The sequence below is a fragment of the Coregonus clupeaformis genome, chromosome 15 (genome assembly GCF_020615455.1).
Source record: "Coregonus clupeaformis isolate EN_2021a chromosome 15, ASM2061545v1, whole genome shotgun sequence".
In the NCBI taxonomy this organism is placed as follows: Eukaryota; Metazoa; Chordata; class Actinopteri; order Salmoniformes; family Salmonidae; genus Coregonus; species Coregonus clupeaformis.
In genome coordinates, this window is record NC_059206.1 from 34,485,549 (window position 1) to 34,506,354 (window position 20,806).

Below are 20,806 nucleotides of genomic sequence, written 5' to 3' on the forward strand. Positions count from 1 at the left end.
CTTGGGGTAGACAGCTCCAGGGACCAGGTTGATGGCACAATCATATGGTCGGTGGGGAGGGAGTGACAGAGCCTTCTGCTTACTGAAAACTTCCCCCAAATCGTGATATGTCTCGGGAACCAGGGACAAATCTGGGGGTTTAGCCTCAATCACCTGACTGGGAACCGAATGGGGGCAGGCAGTCTTGAGACAGTTAGCATGACAATCAAGGCTCCAACTCGTTACCTTGCCCGTCACCCAATCGAACGTGGGATTGTGTTCCTTCAGCCAGGGGTATCCAAGGACCAGAGGAACATGGGAAGACGGCAGAATGAAGAATGAAATCATCTCAGAATGGTTCCCCGACAACCGCATCTTAACCGGTTCAGTCCTCATCGTGATACGTGCCAGACTACTGCCGTTCAGAGTGGTCGCTTCAATGGCTTCCGGCAATTGCTCCTTGGAAAGCCCCAGCTGTTCCACCAACTTCGGCATCAAGAAAGCTTCCATCGGCACCTGAATCGATAAAGCGTTAAGCGCTAAGCTCTGATTCCTGTTCACAAGGGTAGCCGGGAAACGGGGTCTGACAGAGGTACTGAGAGGTTGAAACTGGCTCGCTAAAAGTCCTCCCAACTTTAGCGAGCCGGGCAGTTTGACGACCGCCGGGAACAAGTGGAGATGTAATGTCCCGAGCTACCACAGTAGAGGCAGCAGTTGGTCTTACGTCTATGTTGACGCTCCTCCTTGGTTAACCCGTGCCGCCCCACTTGCATGGGTTCAGAATCGGGAGAGAGGACCTCTCCACTAATCCATTGTGGTGGAGAATGATCGACGTGTTCTGGTCCACCACCCGACCCGACTGGGAACTGAGAAGCTGATCGATTGGACGGACCCCATTGCTTCTCCCTCCTTCGCTCTCGGACTCGATTATCCACCCGAATAGACAAGGCTACCAAGCTGTCCAGGTCACTAGGCTCCGGATAGGAGATCAACTCATCCTTGAGCTGCTCCGACAGACCCTGGTAAAAGGCCGCTTGCAGAGACTCCTCGTTCCACCCACTCTCCACAGCCAACGTCTTGAACTCGATCACGAAGTCGGCCACGCTGCGAGTTCCTTGGCGAAGCGAAAACAGGCGCCTAGCTGCGTCCCTCCCTCGGACGGAATGGTCGAAGAGCTTCCTCATCTCGGCCGTGAACCCCTGGTATGAAGCCATGCAGGGATCCTGTCGTTCCCAAACGGCTGAAGCCCACTCCAGCGCTCGACCACGCAGCAACTCAATCACAAAGGCTATCCTAGCCTTGTCTGTGGCATAAGAGTAGGGCTGTAGATCGAACACTAATCCACACTGCATAAGGAAGGAACGGCATCTTCCCAGCTCCCCCTCATATTTATCCGGCGTCGGAACCTTGGGCTCACGGATGGACACAGCTTCAGAAGCGGCAGGCGAGATGGGTGAAACCGGTAGTGGATCCTCCACCGGACACTTACGTTGGTTCTGGACCTCCGTCAGACCGGTAGAAAGGTTCCGAACTGACAACGCGATCTCCTGTAGTACCGTGCTATGATGGCCCAACATCTTCTCCTGCTGGGTAATAGCATGGCGAACGGAGTCCAGGTCCGCTGGGTTCATTACTGGCCGGATCGTTCTGTCACGGTTTACTATGCCAGAACCCAGAAGCAGACCAGGACAAGGTACGTTGAGAGAAAGGTGAGTGTTTATTAATAGATTCCGAGTGAGGCTGAATAATCCAGGGAACAGAGCGGGTGGCGTGGATGGGTTGTTGAGGGTGCAGTGGTGGGTCCGGTACTGGCTCGGCAGCCGCCGACCATCAGGCAGAGGTTGGGTGAAGGTTCCGGGTGAGAGACTGCAGACAGAACAAAAACGGAGGTCAGTACACAGCAAGTCACAAGGTGCAAAACAAACAAAACTAACACTAATGGCTCAGAGGCTGATACGCTGACAAACATACTGTTCATAGCTAACGATCCGGCAGGAACTGGATGTTAGGCCAGAGCCTAAGAAGGGTGATGATCAGGACCAGGTGTGCAGATTGCTGATGGGATGCAGGTGCGGAAAACAAGAGCGCTCCCCGGAGCGTTCCCGAACCCTCGGGAAACTGGAGATTACGAACCGGAACACTAGTCACCAGACAGGACCCGACTCAGACAGCCGGGATCGTTACACAAAGGACAGACCAAAGGAAACTAAGAAAGCCCCATCACATCAGCATTATACCATAGCTGGGTGATCCAATGATGAGGCTGTTTCCATAAAGTGATACTAATAATAAGGGGACACCACATCAATCCCTCCCCTCTCCTTGTGCTGTCATCATTAGAGCTGTGATTGACAGCTGAGATAGCCATTGTGACAGGGAGATGGAGGAAGAGGGACCTCACTCCTGACAAAGGATGGATGGATTAGGCGTGATTATTTTCCTACTGAAGGACAGTGTGTCTTTAAGTTCCATAAATTGACAGATTTGTAACTTTGAGATTAGCTTTTTTATCACGCAGTTATTACTCAGCCCAGAGTGTAAAAGTTAAAGAATAAAGGCACTGTTAAGTTCCTGTGTCAGCGGTCAATAAGGTGTGAGGATAATTCTTATAATTCTAGCAGGACAGAGGTGTGAGGGGCAGTGGCAGTCCTCTTCAGAGGAACAAAGACAAGAGGACCTGTCTCGGTCAGGGCTGATAGAGACTCACGCAGGTCTCTCTTTTAATTTAGGGAACTCTCTTTGGAGCCTGACGTGTGTGTGTGTGTGTGTGTGTGTGTGTGTGTGTGTGTGTGTGTGTGTGTGTGTGTGTGTGTGTGTGTGTGTGCGTGTGTGCATGTGTGTGTGCATGTGTGTGTGCATGTGTGTGTGCATGTGAGAGAGAAAACCAGCTCATTTCATATCGGGGCCAGGGAGCCACGGGAGGTGAATCCTGATGACAGATTTAAGATACTTAGTTTCAGCATTCTCCCCCCCACACTCTTAATCTGAGTCATCAGACTATGCGGCTGTGGCTGGACTTGCAAATTATAAATCAACATTTGAGTTGCGATTGGAGGACTTCGGAAAGGCTGGCAGCCAGTGCTCAGTGTATATCCATCTCAGGTCAGAGTCACATACTGCTCATCCCTGTACGGACTACCTAATGGTCAGCCCTGAAAAAAGACTGCACTTAGTTATCCATTAAATGAAGGTGTTCATCGCACAGACATCCTGCTATGGACAAATTGAGTTGGATGGGGAAATGGCACAGGAAATAAGCTGCCCGGATCATTGATGACCTAGGCGACCCTGAAAGCATTTTTGCAGTGTTTCCTATCTAGTGTGCAGTAGGGCTGGGCGGTATACCGTATTTTACGATATACCGGTATTGATGCACGGACTGTTTTGGGTTTTTACTTTACCTTCTATAACAGTATTTGAATGTTTGGTTTGTTAAATTGTATACGCTGTGTGTAAAGTCCATTTTTATAGTTTACTTCGCTACTTGAGTCATCTCTCTCTGCTCTCTCTCCATGCCGCTTTCCACACAGATGTAGCCCCGCCCCCTGTCATTCAAGGAGCGCATTTGCTGTTCTTCGACCACGAGACACTTGCATTCGGTCTGCATGGTCAATACAGCACATGCAACAATGTTGATGACAACGATGCTGTTTTCACTTTGCTTCTTAATATAAATTCACTAACATTCTATAATTACACTATTCGTTTGTGTTTCTTACATCTGCAAACAGCTAGTTTGTCTTTTCTTAGCAAGTTGGGCCTAAATCTTGTTAGCCGCTAATGCGAGTCGCTAGTTAGCTGGCTGGCTAGCTAATAAATGTACAGTCGTGGTCAAAAGTTTAGAGACTGACACAAGTATTGGTCTTCACAAAGTTTGCTGCTTCAGTGTTTTTAGATATTTTTGTAAGATGTTACTATGGTATACTGAAGTATAATTACAAGCATTCCATAAGTGTCAAAGGCTTTTATTGACAATTACATGACGTTTATGCAAAGAGTCAATATTTGCAGTGTTGACTCTTCTTTTTCAAGACCTCTGCAATCCACCGTGGCATGCTGTCTATTAACTTCTGGGCCACATCCTGACTGATGGCAGCCCATTCTTGCATAATCAATGCTTGGAGTTTGTCAGAATTTGTGGGTTTTTGTTTGTCCACCTGCCTCTTGAGGATTGACCACAAATTCTCAATGGGATTAAGGTCTGAGGAGTTTCCTGGCCATGGACCCAAAATGTCGATGTTTTGTTCCCCGAGCCACTTAGTTATCACTTTTGCCTCATGGCAAAGTGCTCCATCATGCTGGAAAAGGCATTGTTCGTCACCAAACTGTTCTTGGATGGTTGGGAGAAATTGCTCTTGGGGGATGTGTTGGTACCATTCTTTATTCATGGCTGTGTTCTTAGGACAAATTGTGAGGGAGCCCACTCCCTTGGCTGAGAAGCAACCCCACACATAAATGGTCTCAGGATGCTTTACTGTTGGCATGACACAGGACTGATGGTAGCGCTCACCTTGTCTTCTCCGGACAAGCTTTTTTCCGGATGCCCCAAACAATCGGAAAGGGGATTCATCAGAGAAAATGACTTTACCCCAGTCCTCAACAGTCCAATCCCTGTACCTTTTTCAGAATATCCCTGATGTTTTTCCTGGAGAGAAGTGGCTTCCTCGCTGCCCTTCTTGACACCAGGCCATCCTCCAAAAGTCTTCGCCTCACTGTGCATGCAGATGCACTCACACATGCCTGCTGCCATTCCTGAGCAAGCTCTGCACTGGTGGTGCCCCGATCCCGCAGCTGAATCAACTTTAGGAGACAATCCTGGCGCTTGCTGGACTTTCTTGGGCGCCCTGAAGCCTTCTTCACAACAATTGAACCTCTCTCCTTGAAGTTCTTGATGATCCGATAAATGGTTGATTTAGGTGCAATCTTACTTGCAGCAATATCCTTGCCTGTGAAGCCCTTTTTGTGCAAAGCAATGATGACGGCACGTGTTTCCTTGCAGGTAACCATAGTTAACAAAGGAATAACAATGATTTCAAGCACCACCCTTTTAAAGCTTCCAGTCTGTTATTCTAACTCAATCAGCATGACAGAGTGATCTCCAGCCTTGCCCTCATCAACACTCTCACCTGTGTTAACGAGAGAATCACTGACATGATGTCAGCTGGTCCTTTTGTGGCAGGTCTGAAATGCAGTCAGAGCAAACGTAATTAGCTATACAGCCTGATAATACCAGTTATGGTGTACATAGACCTAAATCAGCGTGTTGTTTGTGCAACAGTATCTTCTAAATCAAATAGTAATATGTGAAGCATGAATATGTTAGCTACATGAAGTAGCTAAGAGAAAACATTAAATGTAGCCAAAGATTATAGGGTCCCCTAGGAAACACTTATCAACACTTTGGTTCCTACCCTGTCACAATAACTCCTCCCTGGCATTTTAATTAGTTGTCATGTCAAACAACACTATTGAGTTGCGTACACCCTCTTCCAAAATTCAACAACTGTAAACTCCCTCAGTCAAACTACAGCTCAGGGTCAATTATCCCTTTTTGTGTCTCAACCTTATGTCTCCACAAGGATTTACAGTGCTCACAAAAACAGTTGCGCACACACACACACAGATAGCCTTCAGTTGCCATGCCCTGTCAGCACCACCAATGATGTGACACCATAATGGGTCCAGACTCATCCAAAGTCAGAGTCAGGGCCTGTGGTCGAAACAACAGTCTGTCACACACCGAAAGGTTACCTATGTCTGTCTAAAGTTTCTAAAGTATAGATATAGAAGTCATTGTAATTCTATGGTTTAAACTTGTCAAGGTTCTATCTTCAATCATTCACCTGCAAGAATTGCACTTCCAAAATTCCATTCCATTTAGAAAATGTTTTGTTTGTGCTGTTTGCTCTTGTTTTGTGCACTTGCATTGTGAATGTGAAATAAAAGTTTCACAATATTACTAAAGTATTTATTCAATAAAAGGTTTTTATCACACACATATTATATTGGACTTCGCCGGCGGATATATACATTCTCAGTGTAGCAATCATATTTCCTACTTAATGCTATTCCTAGACAGGCTCCAGGGCCATGATGGTCAATGTATTTTTAATGTACTTGCTCAGATAGCGTGTGTAAACACAGCCAATGTCATGGGATTCTAGAGCTCATCTGTGATGCAGGGGAGGCTGCCTCTGACCTTGGCTAGCAGGCTGCTATTACCCACAACTCCACCTCTCCCCAACTCCCTGACTTCACTGCCCTCCCCGTCCCTGCATCAAAAGCTACTGAGCATGTGAACTACCTATGGACTCCTGTAGCCAAACGCACAGAACAAAAATATAAATTCAACATGTAAAATGTTGGTCCCATGTTTCATGAGCTGAAATAAAAGATCCCAGAAATGTTCCATACTCACAAAAAGCTTATTTCTCTAAGATTTGGTGCACAGATTTCTTCACATCCCCGTCAGTGAGCATTTCTCCTTTACGAAGATAATCCATCCACCTGACAGGTGTGGCATATCAAGAAGCTGATTGAACATTGTGCTGGGGACAATAAAAGGCCACTCTAAAATGTGCAATATTGTCACACAACACAATGCCACAGATGTGTCAAGTTTTGAGGGAGCGTGCAATTGGCATGCTGACTTCAGGAATGTCCACCATACAGTAGCTGTTGCCAGAGAATTGAATGTTCATTTCTCTACCATAAGCCGCCTCCAACGTCATTTTAGAGAATTTGGCAGTACGTTCAACCGGCCTCACAACTGCAGACCACGTGTAACCACGCAAGTCCAGGACCTCCACATCCGGCTTCTTCACCTGGGGGATCGTCTGAGACCAGCCACCCAGACAGCTGATGAAACAGTGGGTTTGCACAACTGAAGAATTTCTGCACAAACTGTCAGAAACCGTCTCAGGGAAGCTCATCTGCGTGCTCGTCGACCTCACCAGGGTCTTGACCTGATTGCAGTTTGGCGTCGTAACCGACTTCAGTGGGCAAATGCTCACCTTTGATGACCACTGGCACGCTGAAGAAGTGTGCTCTTCACAGATGAATCCCAGTTTCAACTGTACCGGGCAGATGGCAGACAGCGTGTATGGCGTTGTGTGGGAATGCGGTTTGCTGATGTCAACGTTGTGAACAGAGTGCCCCATGGTGGCGGTGGGGTTATGGTTTGGGCAGGCATAAGCTACAGACAACGAACACAATTACATTTTATCGATGGCAATTTCAATGCACAGTGATACCGTGACGAGATCCTGAGACCAATTTTCGAGCCATTCATCCATCACCATCATCTCATGTTTCAGCATGATAATGCACGGCCCCATGTCACAAGGATCTGTACACAATTCCTGGAAGCTGAAAATGTCCCAGTTCTTCCATGGCCTGCATACTTACCAGACATGAGCATGTTTGGGATGCTTTGGATCGACGAGTACGACAGCATGTTCCAGTTTCTGCCAATATCCAGCAACTTTGCACAGCCATTGAAGAATAGTGGGACACAGGCCACAATCAACAGCCTGACCAACTCTATGTAAAGGAGATGTGTTGCGATGCATGAGGCAAATGGTGGTCACACCAGGTACTGACTGGTTTTCTGATCCATGCTACTATCTTTTTTTATGTATCTGTTACCGACAGATGCATATCTGTATTCTCAGTGAAATCATGTGAAATCCGTAGATTAGGGCCTAATGAATTTGTTTAAATTGACTGATTTCCTTATATGAACTGTAACTCAGTAAAATCTTTGAAATAGTTGCATGTAGCGTTTATATTTCTGTTCAGTGCACATAACGAGTAGCTAGCAAAGTTGGCTAATGGAGGTTGTATGACTCTGGTTACTAGGAAGTAGAGAGAAGAGAAGGGGAGAGAGAGGGCAAGATTATAACTTCCCCACTGTTTATTCAAATCCTATTACTGCTGCAGCAAAGGGAGAGACAGAGATACGATGGAGAGAGGGAGAAACAGAGCGAGAGAGAGAAGGGAGGAGAGTGCCTCGAAAGCTATTCCTGAAAGCTCATTTTGTGTCTTTTTCCTCTCTCACTCTCATCTCTCCGCAACTCAGTTCAAAGAATTTTGATGCATTCGAATGCTATGGTCAATCTGTTTTCCACTGCGAGGGCTCACCAACCCATGAAATGGAAAAGGAGATACAATCAGTGGGTATCTGCAAACAAGCCCTATAGTCATTCATGAACTGAAAATCTGTTGACATCAGCTAACATTTTCTTGACCAGTGAATGCAGCTCTGCCGGTGTACTTGTACTGTATTCTTATTTTGACCTTTCCTCTCCCCCTCTCCCCCTCTCACTCTCTCCCCCTCTCCCCCTATCCCCCTCTCTCCCCCTCTCCCCCTCTCCCCCTCTCACTCTCTCCCCCTCTCCCCCTCTCCCCCTCTCCCCCTCTCACTCTCTCCCCCCTTCCCCCCTCCCCCTCTCACTCTCTCCCCCTCTCCCCCTCTCACTCTCTCCCCCTCTCCCCTCTCCCCCTCTCACTCTCTCCCCCTCTCTCCCCCTCTCCCCCTCTCACTCTCTCCCCCTCTCTCCCCCTCTCCCCCTCTCCCTCTCTCCCCCTCTCACTCTCTCCCCCCTCTCCCCCTCTCACTCTCTCCCCCTCTCCCCCTCTCCCCTCTCACTCTCTCCCCCCTCTCCCCCTCTCCCCCTCTCACTTTCTCCCCCCTCTCCCCCTCTCACTCTCTTCCCCTCTCCCCCTCTCCCCTCTCTTCCCCCTCTCACCCTCTCACTCTCTCCCCCTCTCTCCCCCTCTCCCCCTCTCTCCCCCTCTCTCCCCCTCTCCCCCTCCCCCTCTACCCCTCTCACGCTCTCCTCTCCCCCCTCTCACCCTCTCACCCTCTCACCCTCTCCCCCTCTCCCCCTCTCACTCTCTCCCCCTCTCCCCCTCTCACCCTCTCACTCTCTCCCCTCTCCCCCTCTCACTCTCTCCCCCCTCTCCCCTCTCACTCTCTCCCCCTCTCCCCCCTCTCCCCCTCTCACTCTCTCCCCTCTCCCCTCTCCCCCTCTCTCCCCCTCTCTCCCCCTCTCCCCCTCTCACTCTCTCTCCTCCTCTTATCTTTTTTCTCCTCTCTCGCCCTCTTCTCCTCTACTCCTGTTCCTACTTCCATTTGCTTCCACTATCCTTCTCTCTCCATCTCCCTCCTCTCCACCTCCAGGATACGTACCTTTCCTAAGGAGTCTCCTCTGTTGGGTCGAGATACGGTACGGGCTCTCATGTACTACGCCCTCAAGGTCTGGAGTGACATCTCACCCCTAAACTTCCACGAAGTGGCGGGCAACGACGCAGACATCCAGATTGACTTCACCAAGGCCGACCACAACGACGGGTACCCCTTCGATGGGCCGGGGGGCACTGTGGCACACGCCTTCTTCCCCGGAGAGAGGTTCACGGCAGGGGACACCCACTTTGATGATGATGAGGCCTGGACCTTCAGATCACCAGGTGAGTGGTTGGTGGTTTACTGTGCCTTCAGTGACCAGTGTGTATTGTACATGGATTGTATATGTGGTATACTGTTAATTTGTTCATTATATTTATTTCTATGAAGTACATTTCCAGGAGTTTGCGTGTGTGTGTGCGTGAGTACGTGCGTGCGTGCAATGCCCTCACGGCTCTAGCAGTTGAACGGTCAGCCATGGGTCAGTCATTCTGACCAGCCGCTCCCAGACTCACAGATGCTCTCATTAATCATTTAGTCTGCCTGCTGCTGCTCGGCTGATCGACTGCCCAACACCTCCCCCTCTTCCAGCTCCCATTCTCATCAGCCTGAGTGGACTCAAGGTGCCCCCCACCCCCCCATCTCTCCCTTCCTGTCCATCTCTGATGGAGAAAGTAATGCCTTTTCTGTTATGCCCTTACCTCTCCTTCCTTCCTGAGACAGAAGGAGGAAGAGGATAGCAGGCGAGCACAGACAGTGTTGGTAAATGTTTGTCTCTTTCTCAAGTAGGGTAAACGAGAACGAGCTCCCCCTTCGTCTCCCCACCTATGATGAGACTAGAACTGCTGAGAGCAGAGATGCATATCCTAGTTTATAGATGAATATTCCACTCTAGCTAAGCCCAATACCTCCACATGGCTTGCCTTGATAACGATAGCAAGACAACCAAACACATCTGGAGAGGTGATGTGATGTAATGTGTGATGTATGCTGGCCCCATGACCACTCTGACAGGACAGATACAGTACATCACCCTCCCAAAGACACACAGAACCAGACCTCAGTGTGGGGGGTAGGAGAGGAGCAGGGCTGCATGATGCAGACTGACCCAGCTGGTGTGCAATGTTGATGGGGCCAGGCCGCCAGGCCGTGCACTGGTCTCCCCCTGTCCTGCAGGAGGCCTCCCGGGACAGCGGCTCCGTCTGCTCCAATTAGGGCTCCCACCAGGCCAGACCAGGCAGGCAGGCAGGCAGCAGATGCTTACACGGGGCCTGGCAGGTTGAGTACAGGGGGAGGGAGGGGAGAGACTGCGGGGATCAGGGCAATACACTTAGAAGGTGGGTGATTATTGAAAAATCCAGCTTCTCTCCAAGCATCTCACATCATTGGCACACTGCATGAATAAATGAGGATGATGAGGAGGAAGTGAAGGATAATGGTAATGATGAAAATTATGATTTACCCTTCTCAACCCACACAAGGAATGAGATCACTCAAGTATTTGCTTATGATATGACTCCTTTATCTGAAACAATTGAATGTCCCAAACCACCATCTAGATTTCTAGTATAATTTCCTCCTTCTTCATCGCTTGGATTGAACAAGGAATGTAGTCCTCTATTTATTAGTGTTTGTTTGCGTTTCATGTTTGCCTCAACTCTCTGGCGGCAGACGTGAGTCGCCGAGGCAGAGGGGAGACAGTTAATTAAACAGCTCTTAATTTCTTCTCAGCTTCACAGTCCGTCGGGTCGACACCGCATCTCTTAGTTTCTCCACTCAGTAGGCTGTGCTAACCTCAAAGCTCTGTTACTAAAACTTACCTTGGTGAGTGTTATGTATGTGTCGTATGGTTATTGTTGTGTTTACGACACTGAAGGATTGTGTTCTTTGACATGCGTACTGAAAATGTTGTTGGTGCTTTGGGTAAGAAAAGGGAGTTAAACGTTAACTAGTTGTCCCTAGTTTTCTGTCATAATAGCGAGCCATACAGGTGATTCTTTCAGCAAGGTGTTTTAGTCAGCAACAGGATTTAAGGCCCTGGCTCTCTTCCCTATACCCTCCTAGATATTGGAGTGGGTTGTTGTTCCTGCAACTTTCCAACAAGAAGATATTCTTTGGAGAACTTGTAAACTTGTAAGGTCAGGAGGGAGCTAGAAGTGAAACACGGCAGTTCAGCAGATTTCCGGGGCCCTAATCTTCTTAAGAAGGATGGACCTTATCAGCTTTCCCTCTCGCCCTTCTTTTCTCTCGCCTCTTGCCTATTTTCTGAAAACGTATCCCAGTGTATTGTTCTTGGCAGGGCCTGCTAATGTGTTGTAATTAGCACTGAATTGAAACCTGGCGTTTGGAGAACAGTGTAGCTAGCAGAATGCGAAACGCTCCATTTAAGTTCTCAAGCATTCCGCGCTCCACTGGTTGATTGACAGGGGAGACATCCAATGCGGTGGCCGGGGCAGACTCTTGGGGTCCGGGTCACGTTAGTGGAGCCAGGTAAAGGCTGTTTTTGTTTTGACAGCAGGCAGATTGCTTTTATTAATTATCTCTCCGCTAATGCAGAATGATTCGGCTGGCCGAAACAAAAGGTTCATTAAGCAGGTGTGTTTTTGATGACTTTCGCAATTTGGCTTTGGTTCGCAACGCGTGTGTGCACGTATTAGTGTGTTCATGTTTATGTTAGTGAGAGAGAGAGAGAGACAGAGAGACAGAAAGAGAGAGAGAGACAGAGACAGAGACAGAGACAGAGACAGAAACAGGGGGGGAGAAATGATAGGGTAGAAGGGAGAAATCGCTCCACACTGCTCATCCATATTATCAAGCTGTCAGCCAGTCATTTAGTCTCCCTGCTCTGGCTGACAGGCTCCTCAGGGACCAGGCTGCACACCATGGCCAAACAGGCTGTACTCCATCACCAACACCACCACAGAGGAACAGCAGCCCTCTCTTGAGGAATGGAGAGAGACAAAGCTGATAGCGTTTTGGCTGAGTAAACAGTCACAGGGCTGAACCTGCTGTAGTCAGTGTATAGAGGACTCTAACAGGGAATAGGGTCTGTTCCTCTCATCACACACACAGTCTTTACTATCATCCTCCACAGACCTCCTAAAGCCTACCCAGCAGGACCCTGGCCAGCTGTGGCTTGCTTTTAGAGGGTACCCATCCCCAAATCTGATGGGACAGACAGACTCCATCTGGCCTGCACTCTTTCTCTCCCTCTCTCTGCACCCCCTGCTGCTAACCATCCCAGACCAGAATATTTTACCAGAAGGGTCCAACTGAATGAATACAGCATTTAAATGAATCTAGAACATCGGCCAAATCTCTGTGTGGCAAGGTTGGACACAGGCAGTCAGTCTGTTGTGTACCCATAGGGATGAACACCACAGTGACTCTGTGTAAAATAAATGGTACCATGACCTCCCTCCTTCCATCCCCCGCTCTCCCATCCTCTCTTCCTCTTATCCTCCCTTCCTCCTCCACCCTGCATACTCCTTGTAAATTAAATGGTACCATGACTTCCCTCCCTCCTTCACTTCCTCTGATACATAGTCCATTTCGCCACTCCATTTCTGCACAATGTGCTCCTGTAGATTAGGACATGTATTGGGCCTTCAATCGCCCTGGTGAATAACCAGGAGGGAATATATCAGCACCTCTCTCCTTTGTCTGTGTTTGAGCATGACACTAAGGCGCAGCCAAGCCTGTGCTAATCTAAGGCTAGCTATGCACACAGGGGCAGGGAACCTAGCTAGCTGTGTCATGCTAACACACACACCACACCAACGAGTTTGGTGGATGGTGGAGCTGCAATCTAAATCTCTTAGCTGCAGGTTTGAACTCTTAGTCTCGCTTAGCAGAGCCAGACGAGCAGGTTTTCTTTCTTTTTTTTAGCAAATTCAGCCGAGGAGGAGGGAAGAAGTGTTTTTAGCCTGCTGCAGTCGCTCCAGGTGTCCCTCCATGCTCTGTAGCTGACAGCTTGCAGCTCAGACTGTATTTCCATAGCTATCTCTCTATGCTTTGTGCCTAAAAGCATTAAAAGCATTTGTGCCTGTCTGCTTCTCCTCTTAACTCTAACAATATGGAGATGAGTTCAGAAGTAAGAGAAACACACTCTGCAATCCAAACACTTGATAGTAGAGGTGTACTAGATCAGTCCAACACTGTCCAAAATGGAGAGTTGAGAAGGTAGTAATAGCATTCTTCTGTCTGTCAGTGAGGTGTGTTTTCATGATATGAAAGCCGTATCAAAGCTTTTCTCTGCTCTGATTGATGGAGAAATCTCACTGTTATTTTTCTCACATCTATCCTCCCTCTCTCTTTCTCTCCCTCTCCCTCTCTCTCTCTCTCTCCTCAGACTCTCACGGGATGGATTTGTTTGCGGTAGCAGTGCATGAGTTTGGTCATGCTATTGGCCTGGCCCACACCTCAGCCATAGAGTCCATCATGAGGCCGTACTACCAGGGCCCTGTGGGGGACCCACTCAAGTACAACCTCCCCTATGAGGACAAGGTCCGCGTCTGGCAGCTTTATGGTACGTACCTCAAATCGCCTCACCATCACGGGAAAAAGGCTGATAAAGGGTATAAAGTAGATAGCGACATAACACCACAGCTGCTTCTTACCCTGCAAAGTTTCCCAACACTGTGAGTAATACATACAGTGCATTCAGAAAGTATTCAAACCTCTTCACTTTTCCCACTTTTTGTTATGTTATACAGCCTTATTCTAAAATTGATTAAATTGTTTTTTTTTCCTCATCAATCTACACACAATACCATGTAATGACAAAACAAAAACAGGTTTTTAGACATTTTTGCAACTGTAAACAAAAACAAAAAACGGAAATATCACATTTACATAAGTATTCAGATCCTTTACTCAGTACTTTGTTGAAGCACCTTTGGCAGCGATTACAGCCTCGAGTCTTCTTAGGTATGACGCTACAAGCTTGGCACACCTGTATTTGGGGAGTTTCTCCCATTCATCTCTGCAGATCCTCTCAGGCTCTGTCAGGTTGGATGGGGAGCGTTGCTGCACAGCTATTTTCAGGTCTCTCCAGAGACGTTCGATCGGGTTCAAGTCTGGGCACTGGCTGGGCCACTCAAGGACATTCAGAGACTTGTCCCGAAGCCACTCCTGCGTTGTCTTGGCTGTGTGCTTAGGGTCATTGTAATGTTGGAAGGTGAACCTTCGCACCCAGTCTGAGGTCCTGAGAGCTCTGGAGCAGGTTTTCATCAAGGATCTCTCTGTACTTTGCTCCGTTCATCTTTCCCTTGATCCTGACTGGTCTCCCAGTCCCTGCCGCTGAAAAACATCACCACTGCATGATGCTGCCACCACCATGCTTCACCGTAGGATGGTGCCAGGTTTCCTCCGGACGTGTCGCTTGGCATTGAAGCTAAAGAGTTCAATCTTGGTTTCATCAGACCAGAGAATCTTGTTTTTCATGGTCTGAGAGTCCTTTAGGTGCCTTTTAGCAAACTCCAAGCGGGCTGTCATGTGCCTTTTACTGAGGAGTGACTTCCGTCTGGCCACTCTACCTAAAGGCCTGATTGGTGGAGTGCTGCAGAGATGGTTGTCCTTCTGGAAGGTTCTCCCATCTCCACAGAGGAACGCTGGAGCTCTGTCAGAGTGATCATCGGGTTCTTGGTCACCTCCCTGACCAAAGCCATTCTCTCCTGATTACTCAGTTTGGCCGGGCAGCCAGCTCTAGGAAGAGTCTTGGTGGTTCCAAACTTCTTCCATTTAAGAATGATGGAGGCCTCTGTGTTCTTGCGGACCTTCATTGCTAAATAAATGTTTTGGTACTCTTCCCCAGATCTGTGCCTTGACACAATCCTGTCTCGGAGCTCTACGGACAATTCCTTCAACCTCATGGCTTGGTTTTTGCTCTGACATGCACTGTCAACTGTGGGACCTTATATACACAGGTGTGTGCCTTTCCAAATCATGCCCTATCAATTGAATTTAACACAGGTGGACTCCAATCAAGTTGTAGAAACATCTCAAGGATGATCAATGGAAACAGGATGCACCTGAGCTTTTTTGATTGGAGTCCACCTGTGGTCAATTCAATTGATTGGACATGATTTGGAAAGGCACACACCTGTCTATATAAGGTCCCACAGTTGACAGTGCATGTCAGAGCAAAAACCAAGCCGTGAGGTCAAAGGAATTGTCCTTAGAGCTCTGAGCAGGATTGTGTCAAGGCACAGATCTGGGGAAGGGTACCAAAAAATGTCTGCAGCACTGAAGGTCCCCAAGAACACAGTGGCCTCCAACATTCTTAAATGGATGAAGTTTGGAACCACCAAAACCTTTCCTAGAGCTGGCCGCCCGGCCAAACTGAGCAATCGAGGGAGAAGGGCTCTTTATGTTAGAGCGGCCAGACGGAAGCCACTCCTCAGTAAAAGGCATATGACAGCCCGCTTGGAGTTTGCACCTAAAAGGACTCTCAGACCATAAAAAAAACAAGATTCTCTGGTCTGATGAAACCAAGATTGAACTCTTTAGCTTCAATGCCAAGCGACACGTCTGGAGGAAACCTGGCACCATCCTACGGTGAAGCATGGTGGTGGCAGCATCATGCAGTGGTGATGTTTTTCAGCGGCAGGGACTGGGAGACTAATTAGGATCGAGGGAAAGATGAACGGAGCAAAGTACAGAGAGATCCTTGATGAAAACCTGCTCCAGAGCGCTCAGGACCTCTGACTGGGGGCGAAGGTTCACCTTCCAACATTACAACAACCGTAAGCACACAGCCAAGACAACGCAGGAGTGGCTTCGGGACAAGTCTCTGAATGTCCGTGAGTGGCCCAGCCAGAGGCCGGACTTGAACCCGATTCAACATCTCTGGAGAGACCTGAAAATAGCTGTGCAGCGACGCTCCCCATCCAACCTGACAGAGGTTGAGAGGATCTGCGGGAGAAGAATGGGAGAAACTCCCCAAATACAGGTGTGCCAAGCTTGTAGCGTCATACCCAAGAGGACTCGAGGCTGTAATCGCTGGCAAAGGTGTTTCAACAAAGTACTGAGTAAAGGGTCTGAATACTTATAAAAATGTGTATTTTATTTTCTTTATTTTTATACATTTGCTAAGACTTCTAAAAAACGGTTTTTGCTTTGTCATTATGGGGTATTGTGTGTAGATTGATGAGGGGGAAAAAACCTATTTAATCCATTTTAGAATAAGGCTGTAACGTAACAAAATGTTAAAAAAGTCAAGGGGTCTGAATACTTTCTGAATGCACTGTATATACGCTACCGTTCAAAAGTTTGGGGTCACTTAGAAATGTCCTTGTTTTCGAAATAAAAAAAATTTGTCCATTAAAATAACATCAAATTGATCAGAAATACAGTGTAGACATTGTTAATGTTGTAAATGGCTATTGTAGCTGGAAACAGCTGATTATATATGTAATATCTACATAGGCGTACAGAGGCCCATTATCAGTCCTGTGTTCCAATGGCACATTGTGTTTGCTAATCCAAGTTTATCATTTTAAAAGGCTAATTTATCATTAGAAAACCCTTTTGCAATTATGTTAGCACAGCTGAAAACTGTTGTGCTGATTAAAGAAGCAATAAAACTGACCTTCTTGAGACTAGTTGAGTATCTGGAGCATCAGCAATTGTGGGTTTGATTACAGGCTCAAAATGGCCAGAAACAAATAACTTTCTTCTGAAACTCGTCAGTCTATTCTTGTTCTGAGAAATATAGGCTATTCCATGAGGGAAATTGCCAAGAAACTGAAGGTCTCATACAACGCTGTGTACTACTCCCTTCACAGAACAGCGCAAACTGGCTCTAACCAGAATAGAAAGAGGAGTGGGAGGCCCCGGTGCACAACTGAGCAAGAGGACATATACATTAGAGTTTCTAGTTTGAGAAACAGGCGCCTCACAGGTCCTCAACTGGCAGCTTCATTAAATAGTACCCGCAAAACACCAGTCTCAACGTCAACAGTGGAGAGGCGACTCCGGGATGCTGACCTTCTAGGCAGAGTTACAAAGAAAAAGCCATATCTCAGACTGGCCAATAAAAAGAAAAGATTAAGATGGGCAAAAGAACACAGACACTGGACAGAGGAAGATTGGAAAAAAGTGTTATGGACAGACGAATCGAAGTCTGAGGTGTTTGGATCACAAAGAAGAACATTTGTGAGACGCAGACCAAATGAAAAGATGCTGGAGGAGTGCTTGATGCCATCTGTCAAGCATGTTGGAGGCAATGTGATGGTCTGGGGGTGCTTTGGTGATGGTAAAGTGGGAGAGGTGTACAGGGTAAAAGGGATCTTGAAGAAGTAAGGCTGTCACTCCATTTTGCAACGCCATGCCATACCCTGTGGACGGCGCTTGATTGGAGCCAATTTCCTCCTACAACAGGACAATGACCCAAAGCACATCTCCAAACTATGCAATAACTATTTAGGGAAGAAGCAGTCAGCTGATATTCTGTCTATAATGGAGTGGCCAGCACAGTCACCGGATCTCAACCCTATTGAGCTGTTGTGGGAGTGCCCATCAAGCCAATCCAACTTGTGGTAGGTGCTTCAGGAAGCATGGGGTGAAATCTCTTCAGATTACCTCAACAAATTGACAACTAGAATGCCAAAGGTCTGCAAGGCTGTAATTGCTGCAAATTGAGGATTCTTTGACAAAAGCAAAGTTTGAAGGACACAATTATTATTTCAATTAAAAATCATTATTTCTAATCTTGTCAATGACTACATTTCCTATGCATTTTGCTATATTTCCTATTCAAACTAATTTCATGTATGTTTTCATGGAAAACAAGGACATTTCTAAGTGAGCCCAAACCTTTGACCTGTAGTGTGTGTGTGTCTATCTATCTACCTCCTCCCTTCTCTCTCTCTCTACCTCCTCTCTCCATCTCGCATATTCCAGTCATCTGCCACTCCACTCTCTCCACCTTTCTTTCTTATTACCTATGTTATTTATAGTACTACATTGATATTGATTACTGCATTGTTGGGTTTAGAGCATACAAGAAAGGCATTTCACTGTACTTAAACACGTGACATTAAAACTTCAAACTATTTCAGTCTTCCTTATCCTTCTCTCCACAAATCTGAACACCTCTTGCCTTGCTACTCCTCTATAATTATTTTATACCCGCCCCCCCACACGCCTACCTCACTTATACTTGACATACATCAATTGACTGGCATCCTGACATCCCTTCTATGTACACATACTGTGCGGAAAATCCTAGAGGGACTGTATACATTAGCTGTCTAATCTACAGGCACAGACCGCCCCACTCTCGCACCCACAACCACCCCTCAAACCTCTCACTGCAAATGTCTCCTAGAATTACCCATGATTCCTAGTGGGACGTGTCCGCCCATCCCTCAGTGCAACGCGGCGGTGCAGAGCAGGAAACCCAAGGCCTCGGCACAGGAAGCAGAATTGATTAGTTTGTATGCAGTGATAATTGATTTAATTAGCGTGCTGGTTAGAGTGGGAGGGAGCGGAGAGAAGGCTTTAATTGGTCATCTCTGTGGCACAGACTCTGCTTATCACTGTGTGCCATGTTACTGAGAGAGGGGGGAGAGGAAGACGGATAGGTGAGAGGGGATACGTGGCTGGGGTAGAAGGGAAGAGACTGGAGAGGTAACATGCAAGGTAGGACAAAGGACAAAGGAGAGAGAGAGAGAGAGAGAGAGAGAGAGAGAGAGAGAGAGAGAGAGAGAGAGAGAGAGAGAGAGAGAGAGAGAGAGAGAGAGAGAGAGAGAGAGAGAGAGAGAGAGAGAGAGAGAGAGAGAGAGAGAGAGAGAGAGAGAGAGAGAGAGAGAGAGAGAGAGAGAGAGAGAGAGAGAGAGAGAGAGAGAGAGAGAGAGAGAGAGAGAGAGAGAGAGAGCGAGAGAGAGAGAGAGAGAGAGAGAGAGAGAGAGAGAGAGAGAGAGAGAGAGAGAGAGAGAGAGAGAGAGAGAGCAAGGGAGAAAACATGTTGAATCATGCTGGCGCTGTAGAGGGGGTGTATGCTTGGAATGTATGTATGTGAATGTGGGGTTGTGTGTCTCTAAGTACAGTTGAATTGACCCTTGACCTCTGGTTCTTCCCAGGGGTGAGCGATTCAGTGTCACATACGGCCCAGCCAGATGACCCCTCCCAGACCGCTGACCCACCTGTACTACTGGACCTCCCTGAGAACAGATCTACTGTCCCGTAAGTACACACACACACACACACACACACACACACACACACACACACACACACACATTCACACTCAATATAATAAATCTGCTGACACACATACACTCACCCACTGACATACACCCAGCGGCCAGTTTATTAGGTACATCACCCCGTTCACGAAAATGGTTCACTCCTACAGACAGTGAGTCACGTGCCTCCGGCATCATCGAGGCATTCAGTTACTGTTCGATTGAACGTTAGAATGGGCAAAACAAGTGACCTAAGCGATTTTGAGCGTGGTATGATCGTCAGTGCCAGGCGCGCCGGTTCCAAGAATAGTGCAACAAGCAAAAAACATCTAGTTAGCGGTAGTCCTGTGGGCGAAAACAGCTCGATGATGAGAGGTCGAAGGAGAATGGCAAGAATCGTGCAAGCTAACAGGCGGGCCACAAGCAGACAAATAACGGCGTAGTACAACAGTGGTGTGCAGAACAGCATCTCGGAACGCACAACTCGTCTATCCTTGTCACAGATGGGCTATTGCAGCAGACGACCACACCAGGTTCCACTCCTATCAGCTAAAAACAAGAAGAAGCAGCTCAAGTGGGCACACGATCACCAACACTGGACAATTGAGGAGTGGAAAGATATTGCCTGGTCCGTCAAATCCCGGTTCCTAATGGCAGAGTCAGGATTTGGCGCAAGCAGCATGAGTCCATGGCCCCATCCTGCCTGGTGTCAATTGTACAGGCTCGTGCTGGTGGTGGTGGTGTATTGGTGTGGGGAATGTTTTCGTGGCACACTTTAGGTCTCTTGATACTGTACCAATTGAGCAATGTTTCCATGCCCCGAAGAATTCAAACTGTTCTGGAGGCAAAGGGGGGTCTGACCCGGTACTAGATGGGTGTATCTAATAAACTGGCCACTGAGTGTATATCCACACACACCCGTATACATCCAAACTCAATCTCAGAAACTTCCAGACCCATTCTCTCTCCCTCAGTCTTCAGACTGTCCTGCAGTTCAGCGAGTTTGGACACTGTCACAATGCCGCAGAGAGAGATAGCAGTCCTTATTTCACTTTGTTTCCCAGTGTGCTCAGAGTATAAAATGAGTCTGTTTATAACACACCCCGTCGCCTGTGTTCACACACTAGACCACACAGCACTCAACAGCAAGTGTCAGAACAGAAGCACCAAGAAAATAATAGATTTTCATACTTGACTGGTAGAAAGTGGATACTTTATCCTCTTTTTGTTATTTTCCCCCACTCCTCTCTGTAGCTTTCCCTTATCATTTCTCGGCCACTCCATCTTGCAGGATGATGTGTGGACAAGGTGGATTTAGCCTGACAAAGGTCACTAATATAGTCCTCTCTGCCCAGCTCCTCTGTTAATAGTCCCTGAATAGAGATCTTTGTTAATAAGGAGCTAGGCGAGTAGCGTCTCACAAAAGCAGCCCTGTTGTGGTAATTGCCTC

The 20,806-nt window shown here is 47.6% G+C and overlaps 1 protein-coding gene across 1 annotated transcript in view; it reads left to right on the forward strand.

Moving 5' to 3' along the window:
- LOC121582573 (matrix metalloproteinase-17-like) overlaps positions 1–20,806 on the forward strand; it is a 94,065-nt gene that overhangs the window by 60,358 nt on the left and 12,901 nt on the right. The window contains exons 4-6 of the mRNA XM_041898461.1: positions 9,164–9,450; positions 13,518–13,694; positions 19,252–19,354. Of these exons, the coding sequence (XP_041754395.1) occupies positions 9,164–9,450; positions 13,518–13,694; positions 19,252–19,354 (567 nt within the window). The remainder of the gene's footprint in view (positions 1–9,163; positions 9,451–13,517; positions 13,695–19,251; positions 19,355–20,806) is intronic.